General features: G+C 35.7%; 1 protein-coding gene across 1 annotated transcript; it reads right to left on the reverse strand.

Annotated features, from left to right (window-relative positions):
• Positions 1-9,188: 9,188 nt before the first annotated feature.
• On the reverse strand, positions 9,189-14,577 carry LOC110713721. Its single transcript, XM_021892169.1, has 8 exons — positions 14,155-14,577; positions 13,758-14,007; positions 13,489-13,688; positions 12,444-13,249; positions 10,396-10,633; positions 9,692-9,721; positions 9,459-9,575; positions 9,189-9,272 (listed from the first exon to the last, which is right to left on the reverse strand). The coding sequence occupies exons 1-8, from the start codon at positions 14,575-14,577 to the stop codon at positions 9,189-9,191; spliced, it is 2,148 nt and encodes a 715-aa protein (XP_021747861.1).
• Positions 14,578-16,483: the final 1,906 nt, after the last annotated feature.

Below are 16,483 nucleotides of genomic sequence, written 5' to 3' on the forward strand. Positions count from 1 at the left end.
TCATCCTTGAGCGTTTGCTCAGCTTGCTTCAACATGCCATGAAGCTCGGTGAGAGTTTTCTCCATGCTATGCATGTTGTAGTTCATCTTGAACTGATCATAGCCTTTGTGAAGGGAATGGATAATGATTTTAATAGCCATCTTAGTTGAATACCCCACATCAAGCCTTCCCATTTTCTCAAATAATCCGATCATTTTGAGTACATGTAGGCTGACTGGCTCTCCTTTCTTGAGCTTTGTCTCAACGATTTGCCTATGGGTTTAAAACCTTTCTGTTTGAGCCTGTTCTTGAAACATATTCTGAAGCTCATATATGATCTCATAGGCCGATTCATTCTCGAAGAAGGTTTTCTAAAGGTCGGGAGACATAGTGGCTAGAATTATGCACCTGACATCCCGATCGTCCACTTGCCATCGGTTAAGGGCAGCCTAAGTCACTTCCTCATTGGGAGCCTCAAGCATTTACTCATCAAGGAAATACTCTCTCTATTCTTGAATAAGAACGATGCGCAAATTTCTTTGCTAATCAAGAAAATTAGACCCACTTAACTTCTCCATGTCGAGAATTGAGCGTAATGAAAACTGGTTGTTTGAGTTGTTTGAAGACATGATTCTACAATTGAAAGAATTTAAAATGAAAAACCATTCATAATACTTAAATAAGATTGAATTTAATTTATGCATATTTCAAACTTATTTAACGTCTTATTTACACATAAAATTATCCCTATTTTGTGAAAATAAAGCGATTCCAAGATCCAAGGGATCAATGAGTAATTAGGCATGCTTAATCTTGTCCTAATACTTGTTACCCCAAGGTAAGCATTGTCTTGCTAATGGCTCCAAACCAGTCTTGGATAGATAATCGTAGCATCTAATCCGTCTTGACGATATATCTCTTTTGAGCCACGGTATGTGAGAACTCCTCACTTATACCGATGAGTTCAACCAAAACCAATATGCACACCCGGACTGCCTTATGTTCCTTGGAGTAGTGATGATGCCTTGCTTCGGCGTAGCCCACCATCACCCTCGTTCAGTTGATAAGTGTTGTTTTGGAAAGGCAAGTTTTACTCAATATTCTTAGGGACCTAGGATTTCTATTTTGGGTGATTTAAGTGAACTTAATTAATCATCGCAACATAACAAAAACCTAAACATGTATCTAATATATCATTCATATATAAGCATAAGCATAACTATATTAAGCATAAGCATTTGATGCATATTGGCAACTAGCATGACCCCTTGAATTCTTCAAATCTTCAAAAGGTCTTCTTTTGCAATTTCAAGGCTTCGTCTTCCAAGAACCTCCGTCTTCAAGACTTGACCAAAATTATGCAACTACTAGTATCTACAATTGGGACTAATCTAAATATTAAGGTACAAAAATACTCAACGGTGCGTGACCATATTTAGATTTACAAAAATACATCACGACATGTAGTCCGTATTTTCTATCCTAATCGCGCCCCACTAGTTGCCATTTTATAAAACCTGTGAGAGAATATATATTACATTCACCCATTGACTACTTGTGAATGGCCCATGCATTTTACAACTATTAACAAGTAACAATGCATAAACGCGCGATAACTAGTAACTAATCTAGGTGGTTAATCCGATTAAGACGCCTAATAAAAACTAGTCAAAGTTATTTGATTATGTAAATAAGCGCAATTAAAAATTGAAGATCCCACTAAACTCCACATTTATCTTAATTAATCTAATTAATTAAGCTGGTAAACCTAATTATTTGCCAAAAATTAATTTTTGCAAATGCCGCTCAAAAACCGAGGCCTTGCCTCCAAAAATTTATTAAAATAATTAAAGCCAAATTAAATTAATAAAAATAATTAAAGCGGCAACATAAGAAAACATGAAGCCAACCGCACTCAAGTGGCTCACACACTACATGCGTGCCATATGGAAGCCAAGGTCGTCTAGACACCCCGGACTATGCTGCTTGGCGCATGTGCTTCCACCACCCCACGTAGCACTAGCTAGGTCGAGCCTAGTAGCGTTTGCTACCGGTTACTTGGTGCTAGGCACATACCCACGGCTGCTTTCCCCAACGCGCCAAAGCACCAAGCATACACATGCACTCCCTGCCCAAGCAACACGCACCTCCGGCCACGTTCACACAGCCACGCGCGCACAGCAACGCGCTATGCTAGCAGCAGCTGTTGTGCTTGGCTGCGGCTTGCTGGATAGCCATGATGTGCCATGCTGCTGGTCAGTAGGCATCAACCACGCCTTGAGGTGTGTGGTGCGCACCCAGCACACTGACCCTTGGCAGCCACATGCGGGCTGCACAGCAGCCAGGCTAACCTAAGGGGTGTTATCTTGGTTTACGTGCCATACTCTCGGGATTTAAACCTGAGTTTTTGCGTGACTAAATAATTTTTTCTAAATTAATTTTAGAACTAATTAAACGAGCAAAAAAATTTAAAATTAAACAAGTCTAACTTAAATAAAATTCAACCAAGTGCAATTAATCAAAATTATTTCCAAGAACCATTCTTCAATAAAATTTGTTTAACTTGGTGCACCAAAATAAAAGGGAAATTACTCACTATTAATTTAATTAATTTAAATTATTCTTGAGATTTTGACAAAATAAAAGGGAGTTAGAAAAATGATTACAAGTTTAATAAAAATTTCAGCTTTAATACTTGTGAATCCTTGAAAAATTATATCTTTCAATATAAAGATAAAAAAATTTCTATCACAAGTTTCAAACGTTATGATTCCAATGAATTTAATACATGACTAAATCAAAAGTTGAAAAAAAATTCTTGGAATTTAGTAACTTAAAGTTTTAATAACTTAAAACAATTAAAGATTGAATCTTTAGTACTTGAAAGTAACAAAGAACAAACATTTCACATTCAATGCAATTAATTTACAATTATGTGAAAAATAAAACCAAACTTTCAAACACAAATTACTACCAAGTAATCATGCCTAACGATGTTTAAAATTGCATATAAAATAAGGATTGAACCAATTACATAACCACCATAAATATGCAATGAATTTTCATGGTTAGAAAGACTTAAAATTTTTCGTCAAATGAAAAATCACTCGGAAAGTGCATTTTCGGTCGTTTTTTTGGCTGAAAACATAATTTTGAAAAGGTAAAACCATTTCCAGAACGCCTTTTCCACCTAAAATTCAAAATTTTTGGGAGAAAATTTGGGTTCGGGAGTTGAAGTCAGCTCTAATACGGGATTAAAATTAATAAACCGAGCTACTAATCTAATTAGCAACTTAAAACCAAAAAAAATATTAAGCCATAAAAACACCTTGAAAAAAATACGATTTTAAAAAATAAACGAGCGAGGCTCCGATACCACTGTTAGGTTTTGGTGAGTCCGACTCACCGCGAAAGAAAACCCGAACCAAGACCGCACTCGTAATAAATAAAACCACAAAGCATAATTAACTTAATGACAAGATTAGGATAGTAATTATACCTTTGACGCGTGCTTCGCCCGACCTAAAGGGGCTCTTACTTTGAAAGAAATTCTTGAAAGTACGACGACCTCCAACGAAAGTCAACCCACAACCCGACCACCAAACAAGGGTTTAATGCTTTGGAGTTAGCAAGGCCCGACTAAAACTTGGGTAATAAATGTGTTCAAAGGTTTTCACAATAGTGATGCCTTTTTCAACACTTACTCAAGTGCTCTTCCCAATACCCCAAGTTGGGTATTTATAGGGAGAGCAAGAGTGTGACAATTTGATTTTTCCTATTTTATTTTAAAGCTAAAATTAAATTAATAATCAAACCTCTAATAAATCAACAAGTGGTAAGCTCCCATGAGGGAGTAGGTGAGGACCATTTGGAGAAGGGGAACCAAATTTTTTCCCCACTTCCTCTCCCAAAACCGGCCAACTCAACACCCCAACTCCCAATCATTTCGCGTCACGTTGCACACTGGCACCCACACTTGGGCACCAACGCACCCAAGGTGGGCTTCCATGTGCTGCTGTCCATGCCTCGGCCTAGCAGGCCTTGCACCAACATGTGCGGGCTGCCGCTGGCTTCCTCGGCTAGCAGGCCCCTGCACTTGCGTGCAGGCTGCTAGCTGCAGCATGCTAGCACGCCATGCACTAGGTGCGGACTGCTAGCCGCAGCTTGCTAGCAAGCCTCGCATTTGGTGCGGGCTGCTATCTCGGCTATGCCCCTAGCACTTGGTGTTCCGATGCTAGGGGTATTTTGGTTATAGTTTATTTATTAGTATTTACTCGTCTCGTCTTTTTATAATTTTCGACTTGACTTCCAACGCTCGATTTCGACGCTCCAAACTCAAAATTGTGACGTCTAAATATTAATTACTCGGTAGATTCAGTAATTACTTTCGAATTAATTCGTCGCTTCAGCTCGTCAGTTGCTTGGGTGTGACCCAAAGGGTTCAGTCAAGATTAAGATGTAATTTTAGTTATACATTAATATTAATGATCGGAATCGGCCTTCATCCAGGCATTCCGATCACTTGACTTCACTGAATAATTAGCTTTCTAATAATTCCGAACCCCCTATTGGAATAATACACTTGTTTGAAGGACACCATTCCTTTCAGTTAAGGCCGATTTTATTGCATTATACTATTGAACAAGAGTGTGGTTAAAAGGCCATTGTTATTGTTTAGACTATAAATTTAATTTGGTGAACAACTTTGGCTATAGAATTGACAAAGAAAATTTATAACCGAATTGAGTTATTTTACATTTTTATTTCTATAATCACTTAATCTAGCAATGCTGGCCTATTTCTAATAAGTAATTTCCTTGTGCATTTCTCCTTTGTGTATGAACAACAAGGTATTTACTTTGTCTTCTTTGTGTTATGAGTCGTTAAAAGATAATATGCATGTATTAACTATGATGTCTCTATGAATTTTTCCAATGGATTTTCAGTGAGCTCCATCAGTGAAATACTTTAGAAGATTTGAATTAGACGCAAGATAATTTCCATATGATGACATACGACACGAGAAAGTGAAATGGAGGATCTTTGGCATTACTCCGTAACATATATAATCAAGCATAAGTAATTTCCAACCTTTTTTCCTTACAATACTGTTAAGACTTAAGTTGAATTTTTAGATGAAAGATTTATTTCCATAAGTTTATAATTGTTTTTAGTTTTATTTGACTTTGGATTTAGTTGATGTCTGGAATCCGTATTCAAACTATAAATTGAATTGAATATTGAACTGTACGATTTGGTTGATGCAATCCCATATCCTTTATATGAATATATGACATGCTAAAGTAAAAAGATTAGAAAAATTGTTAGTTTAGATAATTAATACAAGAGAGGGGGTGAATTGTATTTTGTTCCTATTGACTACTTTTGCGGAATAATAAAACAATGCATATAGGAACTTGCAAGAACACACAGATTTTACGAGGAAATCTTTCAAGGCCTAACTTAACGTAAAACCTTGACCCTACCTTAGGGATTTCAAACACACAAACTTCACAATAATAGGGCAAACACCAAGTTACAACCTATTAGACACGTACCTTTATTTCACAAGTTCCTCACTGGACTTGCTACTTGATGGGACCCTATCCTACCCAATCTAAGCACCACACTTAGATTTACTCGTACCACCAAAGTACTACACGTACTGCCAAAGTACTAAACATTTGTACCACCTAAGTACAAAACTCACAGCTTCACCTAGTAGCTTACACAAACTGTATGTAAAGAAAACTTTAAACTCACCCTAATAACCCAACCATTACAAATGTATAACACCTAGTATGATAGGTAAGCAATGCACGAAATCCAAAACTAATATGACAAGTTAGAAGCTTGGTAAAATTACCCAATTATAGCATTGTGATTTCTCCACGCATAAACTCACAAAAATCTAAAACCATTTTGCTCTCTACTATTTATACAAGTATTACTCGTATAGAAAGTAGGTTTTCTAAAAGATAAATAATTTAACTTAACTTATCCTCAAACACGGTTTTATGTAAATCAAGTGGAATAAAATCTTTTCCGGAAAATAAGATTAAAAAGATATTCGTTAAAAAAGATTTATCTGTTTAACAAACTGATTTAAAGAAAATAATCTTTTTAGAAAATCTTTTCCTAAAATCTATCTTTTATAATTTTCCATATTATTTTATTTACCAAGCAAACTTGTCATGCTTCTAATAAATTTTGTGCATTAACCTACTTAATATATTAACAATAATTTAGAAGATAAAAACCTTAACTAAATATTATTACTTCGCCGCACTTTTGTTCAGGTAGATTACTTGGGCTCCAAGCTTATTAAGTTCCACCAATGAACTTAAGCTTGTTGTCTTCAAGTTCCTGTTAGGGAACTTAGTTCTTCTTTGAGAACTCTTCTTCTGATATGTTTAACTCCTTCAATAAAGATCTCTTCATGTCTTCTTAGTTCCAGTTACTTCTTCTATCACCAAGATCAACTTCACCTAAACTAATCACACACTTGAAATCCTTTATTAGTTGAGTTTGCTTTAGTTTATGTTCCTCATCATCAAAACCTTTATGATTCAATAATTTCCCCCTTTTTAATGATGACAAACTCAAGAAAACTCTAGAAACAAGTTAAACAAAATAGAAGGTCGTATTTTTGTGTTTTTGGTTTATTTACAGGAAGTAAACACACACTAAAATAAAAACAAAAAGCAAAAATAAACAAAGCAAACAAAACAGAAATAAACTAAACTACTATAGCATCATATCAGAGAAATTTTTGATAATTTCTCAACTGGCACCCAGAACAACTTCATCCTCCAAGTTTGCTTCTTCTTTTCCCCCTTTTGGCATTATCAAAAAGTCCTATTTTTCAAGTTATTGAGCATCTAGCCACAGCACCACAAGCAATTCATCGAGTGTGGGAAACTGAATGCAGCGCTGCTAAGTTACCTTAAGCAAATTCCACTTTCCTGCATAAGTGTTCATCACATATTTATACACACAAGTATAAGCAAAGTTCCAACTATTCATTAAAACCAAAAGATTTATCATCCTATTGAACAATTTTTAAAAAATTTACAACCAAAATTAATTTTTCAAACACTAAAACAGAAATTAAAATTGCTCATGACTGAAATAGAGAAGCAGAAAATAGGCTAGGCTGGATATAGGCTGAAAAGGGGTATGATAAGCTAGGTCTTAAGAAACTCCAGAATTTTCTTGTAGTCCTCCTTTGTTTGTTGTGCAGAAGCTTCCAGATTATCTTCAAGACTCTTGAGTTTCTGTTGAAACTCCCCCTTCTATTCCTGTAGAGCCTTGTCCAGTTCATGCAGAACCTTCTTTTGCTCTTAAAGATCCTTGTCCTATTTCAGCACTAGCTTCTTAAGCTCTTTTAATTCTTTTCCCTACTCCTACACAAGCTTTTCCATGGTTAACATCTGAAGTTTTCTAGCAGAATCCTTCATTTGCTTCTCAACCCTTTCCATCCTATCCACCAATTCTGCAACTTGCCCATCGAGGATACCCTCCTCAACATCAAACTCTAGAGGTTGTTCCATGCTTGTCTGAGGAACAGAACTAGCATATATCCTCCTGCTCTTCCTTACAGGCTGCTCAGACACCTCTTTCTCTTTTCTTTTCCCTGTCACTTTTTCTTTATTTTTATCTCCCTTCTATATTCTTTGAATTTTTCCTTTTACTACCTCCAAACTGAGTCAAGCTAGTGTTTCCTCAGTTAGCACATTCTCTGGCCTCTCATTCAGAGCACCATACCTGCCCTTCAGAATCACTCTAGTATTTTCAAACACAGTTGACAAAATATCTCCATAGCCCACTTTTGTCTTACTTGGAACACAATGTGCTAAGTGCTGATACATCAATGTAGGAAAATTTACTTTAATTTTCTTAGGCAAACAGAAAATTACAGCCATATCCATCAAGCATGCCTCTCCCTTCTTTGTAGTTTTTCGCAAGATGGTTTTCTTAACTAAGTTGAATAACAACTTGTTCAACGGGTTTAAATCATTGTGACTCATGATCTTCTTCCCCCTTTGACCACCGAGGGCTTTAACAATGTCACCAATCAAGTAATTTCCTACTTTAACACTAGCTTTTCCCTTAACGTAAGTTTATACCCCTCAGTTGGAGTTTTCAGAATTTTACCTAGGGTTTCAACATTTAATTCAATTTTTACACCATCGACTATACTAGAAATTACCCCCAATTTTGCTTGAAATTTTTGACAGAACTCAGTCATAGAAATTGGATACAAATAGTTTGCTGAAACTTTTAATAACAAGTATTCCCAGCCTTGGAACTTAATCAAATCAAGAAACTCTAAGAAACTATCTTTCCTACACCAATCTTGATCAATACGATGTCCTACAACATACCTCCCTGCCTGTAATTCAAGTTCGGCGTGATCAGTTACCTCCTCTTCTTCATCTTCCTTTTCTGAATTTTTGTGATCTTCTTTGTCTTCCTCTCCCTCATTCATCTCCCCTCCTTCTTCGTTATCCTCTTTGGTCTCTTCTGAATGTTTCTCTTGAGAAAACTCGTCAACTTCTTCTATTTGCTCCTCAAGAGACTTCTCTTTTTGTTTCTTCTCTTTCCACTCTTTCAACCTTTGAAGGACACTTGAAACAGATGACTCTTCTTGATCACTCTTACTTTCTACTTCTTTAGGTTTAGATGATGAGGTTTTAGGATTTTTAGGGGTTTTGATTGAAGTTGAAGAAGGTTTGTAGTTCACCATGGCTAATGGAGATGTTTCCTCTTAAATGGTGTTTTAGAAGCTTTGAGAGTTTTCTGATGAGACGATTTCAGCAATGATGACCATTGTTGTTCTAGAGATGGTTTCAAATTTCAAGAGGGTTTTTTTTACTGGAAAGGGGTTAATTGATTTGACAGTGAGGTGAAAGAGGTAGGTGAAATAAGATTTTATATTTAATGAAGCGGTGTGATGGATTTTAAGAGATTTCACTATTCAGTCATTAATTGAACAAATTCAATTAATTTTTCCAATTTTAAATTCACAGGATGAATTTTCCAAAGTACTTTTCTTTCCAAATTCATTTAATTTAAAAGAAACTCTCTGAAACTATAAATACACACTTGGAACACGCTTTCTACAGATGTGCAATGTACATACTTAATAACTTACACAGTTAAGCAATTTAATGAACTTACCTTTAGTAATTAACAATGGTGACACTTCAGCTATGTTTAGCACACCAAGATTGTGCTAAATGCTCTTTTTGCTCTATTTCCATTATTTTCGACTTTTCCATATCTTGGAACTTCAGAAGCAATCAATTCAGCTTGATCATCCCAAGTTACAGTCTCAATTTCTCAAATCTTTCTCTGTTCAAGGGTTTTGTCAAAATATTTGCAAGTTAATATTCCGTATTACAAAATTCCAATTTAATATTCCCTTGCTCCACATTATCTTTTAGAAAGTGATGCCTAATGTGGATGTGTTTTACCTTAGAGTGTTGAACTGGATCCTTAGAAATACATATAACACTTGTGTTATCACAGTAAATAGGCACACATTCAAGAATAAGACCAAAATCTCTAACCTGTTGCTTTATCCAGAGTACCTGTGAACAACATGCTGTTGTTGCCACGTACTCAGCTTCAGCTGTAGATAATGCAATTGTGTTTTGCTTCTTGGAACCCCAAGAAACTAAACAAGGTCCTAAAAACTGTACCATACCTTAAGTGCTTTTTCTATTAACCAAATGACCTGCATAGTCAGCATCAGTAAAGCCATTTAAATCAAATGAGTCACTTCTAGGATAGAAGAGACACAAGTCATCAGTTCCTTTATAGTACTAAGGATTCTCTTTAATGCTTTCAGGTGAGACTCCTTTGGGTTTGCTTGGAACCTGGCACACAAACCTACACTGAAAGACATGTCAGGTCTACTAGCTGTTAGGTAAAGTAAAGATCCTATCATACCTAGATACATAGGTTGATCAACATAAGTTACGTCCCAGTTAGATCTTCATCCAATCTCGTTGCTAAACCCATTGGAGTATCATTAGTCTTGGCATTTTCAAGCTTGTATTTCTTGATTAGTTCCTTGATATACTTTTGTTGATGGATCATGATTCCTTTTTCATATTGCTTGATTTACAATTCGAGGAAGAAATTTAATTCTCCCATCATACTCATTTCAAACTCTCCACTCATAAGATCAGCAAAATACTTGCACAAAGATTCGTTAGTTGCACCAAATAATATATCATCAACATAAATTTGTACAAATAGGATATCAGTTCCATTTGACTTTAAAAACAAAGTTGTATCAATTTTGCCTCGTTTAAAATCATTTTTCAAAAGGAACTTTGATAACCTTTCATACCGTGCTCTAGGAGCTTGCTTCAACCCATAAAGAGCTTTGTCAAGCTTATAGACATGGTTAAGGAACTCCTGACTTTCAAATCCAGGAGGTTGTTCCACATAGACCTCTTCATTTAGAAATCCATTCAGAAATGCACATTTAACATCCATCTGGAACAACGTGAATCCCATATAAGCAGCAAATGCGATAAGTAAACGAATAACCTCTAACCTGGCTATTGGAGAAAATGTTTCTTCATAGTCTATCCCTTCTTGTTGAATGAAACCTTGTACAACAAGTCTTGCTTTATTCCTGACAATAATACCATGCTCATCCAGCTTGTTCCTAAACACCCACTTCAAACCTATTGTCTTCTTATCCGTGGGTCTAGGTTCCAGATGCCAGACTTTATTTCTTTCAAACTCATTTAGTTCAGCTTGCATAGCATTAATCCAGTCTGCGTCAGTTAAAGCTTCAACATAGTTCTTAGGTTCCATAGAAGAAAGGAATGCATAGAATGCACAGAAGATTCTAATCTGAGATCTGGTCTTAGTTTCTTTTGTAATATCACTCATGCACTACACCAAAAACTAGATTAGAGATCGCAAAATATAGAACGATTACCAAAGGTAGGCGTTCTCTAGAATAATATAGAACGTCTATCTAAGTTAACCGTTCTATTTTATTTATTTAATATATTTATTAAATTGTAAATTTATTTTATAGAACGCATTTCTTAGTTAACCTTTCTACTTAGTATATCCAAATATTTTACACTTGCAATATAGATAGCTCCTCTTAGTTAACCGTTCTATATGCTTAATATAATTTTTTTAAAATAAAAAAGAATAATCTAACATATGAAAGGGCCCAAAGTTCTAACCCTAACTCCTCTTTCTTCTTAAGATAGTCGTCCACCTACATTCTTCATCCATAACTTCCCCTCTTCTTTCACTTCTTACCTCCTCTAAAACTCTAATTCCTTTCTCTTCTATCTTCATCCTTCAATGGTTCAATGTCCTAGAAACTCCAAGCTAACCTCCGATTAACCTCCTCTTCGTCGTCGTCTTCCTCTATTTACAAGTGTCTAGTCCATACCGTCGCATCGCCGCTAATGATATGAAAACTCTAGAAATACAACGAGCCTTGTTTTCCAACCCCAACTCCGATACAGTGTGTCGCAAAAGTCCAGCGTGAAAGATAGAACCATTAAATCTCAGTTCTGCTCTGTTTATGGTCGCAAGTTATTGTAGGTTTCTTGGTGTTTAACATTTATTGAGGTAGCTTGTTTAATTCCCAATTGTTAATTTTTGATCTTTAACTTTTATCAATTGATTTTAATGTTATGATTTGGTAAATTTCTGATTTTTCATCTATGATTTTGGGTGTTTGGTGGTGCGGCTTTGCTATTTGTGTGCGCTATTGGTGGAGGAGCTTCAGTGGTTGAGGTTGGTGGAGGCGTTGCGGTGGTTGAGGCTGGTGGAAAACGTTGCAGCAGTGGTTGAGGTTGGTGAAAGTGGAACCTACGGTTGAAGCCATTGATTTTTTTTTTTTTTTTTTTTTTTGAGGAAGAAAAGTACTATCACATTGATAGTTATGCTAATTGAATTGTATCAAAATATTGAGATGTAATTTTTTTTTATAGGCATGAGATGTAATTAATTGAATAATGATAATAAAGTTTGTTTTAATTTGGCAATTGATTACGACTTTTACAACTTCAATTCAATTTAATTTTTTGATTAATGATGTAGATTAGTATATATGCAATCTCCCAAAATTTATATTTTAAAAAAAAAAAATAAACAAAGAGAAATGTTATCAGTGTTAACCGTTCTCTTTTATTTATTTTTTATAAGCATAATAAACAGGAGAGAGAACGGTTATTTCTTGCATATAGAACGCCTCTTGTACCCGTTCTCTTTTCCCTTGCATATAGAACGCCTCTTATATCCGTTTTGTAAACTTTACCAATCGCTTAGAAAAAGATCGCCTCTAAGGCGATCTATAAAGCCTATTATAACAGTTCTATAAGGCCTTTTTTGTAGTAGTGATGATTGCATCTACAGGATGTGACTTCCGATGTTTTCATCGCTTAGGTTTAAACTCCTTGACTGGATACAATCTTTCCTGATCATTGTTGACTGGTTCTTCTTTAGGAACTTTTTCTTGAGTCTCATTTGGAACTTTAACAGGATTTTCCTCATTCTGATCTTGATTCTGTTCTTGAGGAGGAGTTCCTGGTGCATTCGGCATTTCTAGTTCTTCATTTGCTTCTGGATTCATTTGCTTAGCAATTTCAACTTGTCGCTTCTGCAATGATGTTGATTTTTCATCTGGATTTGTCTTGCGTACAAGTCTAATTTCAAAATCATCATCACAATCCTGTACATCATTTAATTGTTCAATTTCATCAAATATAATATGTACAGATTCCTCAACACACATTGTCCTTATATTATAAACTTTATATGCTTTACTATCAGACGCATATCCTAAGAATACTGCCTCATCACTACGTTCATCAAACTTTCCCAAGTTCCTTTTACCATTGTTATGAACAAAGCATTTACAACCAAAAGATCTAAAGTAAGAAATATTAGGCTTTCTCCCTTTGATTAGCTCATAAGGAGTTTTGTTTGTGATGGCTCTAACTGATACTCTATTAAGAATATAGCATGTTGTATTCACTTCTTCTGCCCAGAAGTTCCTAGGCAAACCACTTGAGATCAGCATTGTTCTAGCCATGTCTTCAAGGCATCTGTTCTTGCGTTCCACCACTCCATTTTGTTGTGGTGTCCTTGGGGCAAAGAAGTTGTGATCCATTCCATGCTCAGTGCAGAATTCATCAAATTTTGAATTTTCAAATTCAGTTCCATGATCTGATCTGAGTTGAATCAGTGGATTGCCTGTTCTTCTCTGTTCTTTCTTTACAAAAGCTACAAATTCATCAAACGTTTCATCTTTACTAACAAGAAAGAAAACCCACGTAAACCTTGAAAACTCATCAACAATAACCGTAACATATCTCTTACCACTTCTGATTTGGATTCTCATAGGACCACATAGATCCATATGAACAAGTTCCAAAGGTCTTTGGTGCTTACCATTTTCATAGACTTAAAAGAAACTCGAGTCTATTTTCCTCTAACACAAGCATCACACACTTTGTCATACAAGAACTTAATGCAAGGATGTCCTTCTACTAGTTCCTTAGATCTCAATTTATCAAGTAAAGTAAAACTTGCATGCCTAAATCTCTTGTGCCATAATAGAGGATCATTCTCAATGACACTAAGACATGTTAAAATTCTATTAGGAACTTCATTAAGATCAACAACATATGTGTTCCCTTTACGAGTTCCTTCTAAAATAATGTTCCAGTGTCATTGTGAATGATTCTGCACTTATTGGAAGGTGAAGCTTACAGAGTTACCTTTGTCACAAAATTGTGAAATATTTAACAAGTTGTGTTTGAGGCCCTCGACCAAAAATACATTATCAATAGCATGGGAACTTGACCTTCTTACTTTGCCAATAGCAACTATACCTCCTGTCATGTTATCACCAAAGGTCACAGTTCCCCCATAGTAGGCATCTAGTGAGAGAAATCTATATTTGTCTCCAGTCATGTGCTTAGAACAACCACTGACGAGGTACCATGTATTGTTCCCCCTCACTGGAATCTGCATAAGAAATCAAACATTAGTGTCAGGAACCCAGGTTTCCTTGGGTTCCTGTGTAACAGCAGCAGGTTCATTCTTCTTGATCCAAATCTATTCTACATGTTTTTCATTTTTCTTTGTACTCTTTTCTTTCTTAGGACACTTAACCTGTTTGTGTCTAGTATTGCCACAGAAATAACAAACAATACTACTAGGCAGGTTAACATACTTCTTTTCCTTTTGGAACTTCTTTTTGAAACTCAAACCTTCTGCTCTTTTGGTTTGAGCTTTGGTGATCCAATCTGGAACTCTGTATTCTACAGGTTGTTTGCCTGTCCTGGATTTGTCAAGTTCCCCCTCAAGTCTTGCCTTATCTACTTTTATATCTTCCAAATCAGATTTTAGTTTTTCAAAATTCGGATATTGGGCAAGTGGAGGAACTTCAGAATCAGGAGCATCAAGACAGAGTTTCATCAAGGATAGTTCCACATTCAACATTATGTTATCATGTTTCAACCTGTCTATAGTTTCTTTCAAATAATCATTATCATCAAATATACTAAATAATCTATATTGAATATCAAATTTCATATTATCAACCCACTCACTGTTTTCTTAAAAAGTAACCAAAGCTTCAACACTTTGTTATTTAGCTTTATGCAATTCTTTCAATTCTTCTTGAATTTCTAAAGCAACAAATATTAATTTTTCTTTAGAGAAATGTCTAAGTTCTTTTTTAGAAAACCATACCTCGGATTCAAGCTCCTTCAGTTTTGCCTTTTCATCAATTTTTGCCATCAAGCATAGATGGGCAGTTTCCTTTGATGTTTGATCTTCCTCTGAATCTGAATCTGAATCTTCCCAAGCAGCCAACATGGCTTTCTTCACATTGTCCTTGGTGAAGTAAGGTTTATAGACTCTTGACTCTTTGGATTGCTCCTTGCCCTTTGTCTTTCCTTTCTCACCATCTGGTAATGGACAATCTTTAATGAAGTGATCTTTAGACTCTTGTTCTTGGAACTTTCAGAGTTGGAACTCAGGTGTAGTTCATGAGTCATCAATGATCCAGCTAGTTGTTCCATGTTAAACTTCGTGAAGTCCTTGGCTTCTTGTATGGCAGTAACCTTGGATCTCCATCGTTCATCTTGAGGTAGACTCTTAAGATCTTTCTAGCCTGTTCATCAATAGGAATGTGTCTGCCAAGGGAATTCAATTCATTGATAATATCATTGAACCTAGTAAACATTTCCACTATTGATTCCTTTGATTGCATTTCAAACCTTTCATATCTAGACATCAATAGATCAATCTTAGAACGTTTTACCTCATTAGTACCTTAATGAGTTACCTCTAGTAGATCCCAAATCTGTATAGCAGACTTGCATCCCATGATACGATTATGTTCATGAGGTCCAAGTCCACAGTGCAAATACTTTATAGCTAAAGCATTTAATTCAAGTTTCTGATAATCTTCTTTATCATAATCAGAAATAGGTTTAGGAACTACCTCTTTCTTGTCATTGGTTGCAGTTATTTCAAAATCATCAGTTTCAATAACACGCCAAACTTGGTAATTTTCAGCCTTGATAAAGATCTCCATCCTGTTCTTCCAGTAGGTGTAAAACTTACCATTGAACATGGGTGGACGTTGGGTGGAATACCCTTCTTCAAGATTCTCCTTGTAATTCATCTCACAAGGAACTTACTCAGCAAAGTTATCTGCTTACACGTGAGAACCTTGCTATGATACCAATTATTAGTTGAGACGATTAATACAAGAGGGGGGTGAATTGTATTGAGTTCCTAACGACTACTTTTTGCGGAATAATAAACAATGCATATAGGAACTTGCTAGAACACACAAATTTTACGAGGAAACCTTCCAGGGCCCAACTGGAAGTAAAACCTCGAACCTACCGTAGGGATTTCATACACACAAACTCCACTATAATAGGGAAAACACCAAGTTACAACCTATTAGACACGGACCTTTATTTTCACAAGATCCTCACTGGACTTGCTACTTGAGAGGACCCTATCCTACCCAATCTAAGCACCACACTTAGATTCACTCGTACCACCAAAGTACTACACGTACTGCAAAAGTAAAAAATACTTGTACCACCTAAGTACAAAACTCACAGCTTCACCTAGAAGCTTACACAAACTGTATGTAAAGCAAACTATAAACTCACTCTAATAACCCAACCAATACAAATGTATAACACCTAGTATGATAGGTAAGCAATGCACAAAATCCGAAACTAATATGACAAGTTAGAAGCTTGGTAAACTTACTCAATTATAGCACTGTGATTTCTCCACGCATAAACTCACAAAAACCTAAAACCATTTTGCTCTCTACTATTTATACAAGTATTACTCGTATAGAAAGTAGGTTTTCTAAAAGATAAATAAGTTAACTTAACTTATCCTTAAACACGGTTTTATGTAAATCAACTCCGAAGGCTTCGAGATCGAGGTCTCATTAGCCGAA

The sequence above is a fragment of the Chenopodium quinoa genome, unplaced genomic scaffold (genome assembly GCF_001683475.1).
Source record: "Chenopodium quinoa cultivar QQ74 unplaced genomic scaffold, ASM168347v1, whole genome shotgun sequence".
Taxonomy (NCBI): Eukaryota; Viridiplantae; Streptophyta; class Magnoliopsida; order Caryophyllales; family Amaranthaceae; genus Chenopodium; species Chenopodium quinoa.

What these genes read in the sequence shown, in the direction of transcription:
- LOC110713721 (XM_021892169.1), bottom strand. Translation starts at nt 14,577, where the DNA reads ATGAAATTTGATATTCAATATAGATTATTTAGTATATTTGATGATAAT. An exon ending in TTAAGTTCTTGTATGACAAA is followed by an intron (nt 13,250 to 13,488) that starts GTGTGTGATGCT and finishes GCTTTTGTAAAG; the next exon opens with AAAGAACAGAGAAGAACAGG. An exon ending in ATCCAGTTCAACACTCTAAG is followed by an intron (nt 9,273 to 9,458) that starts GTAAAACACATC and finishes TTGCTTCTGAAG; the next exon opens with TTCCAAGATATGGAAAAGTC.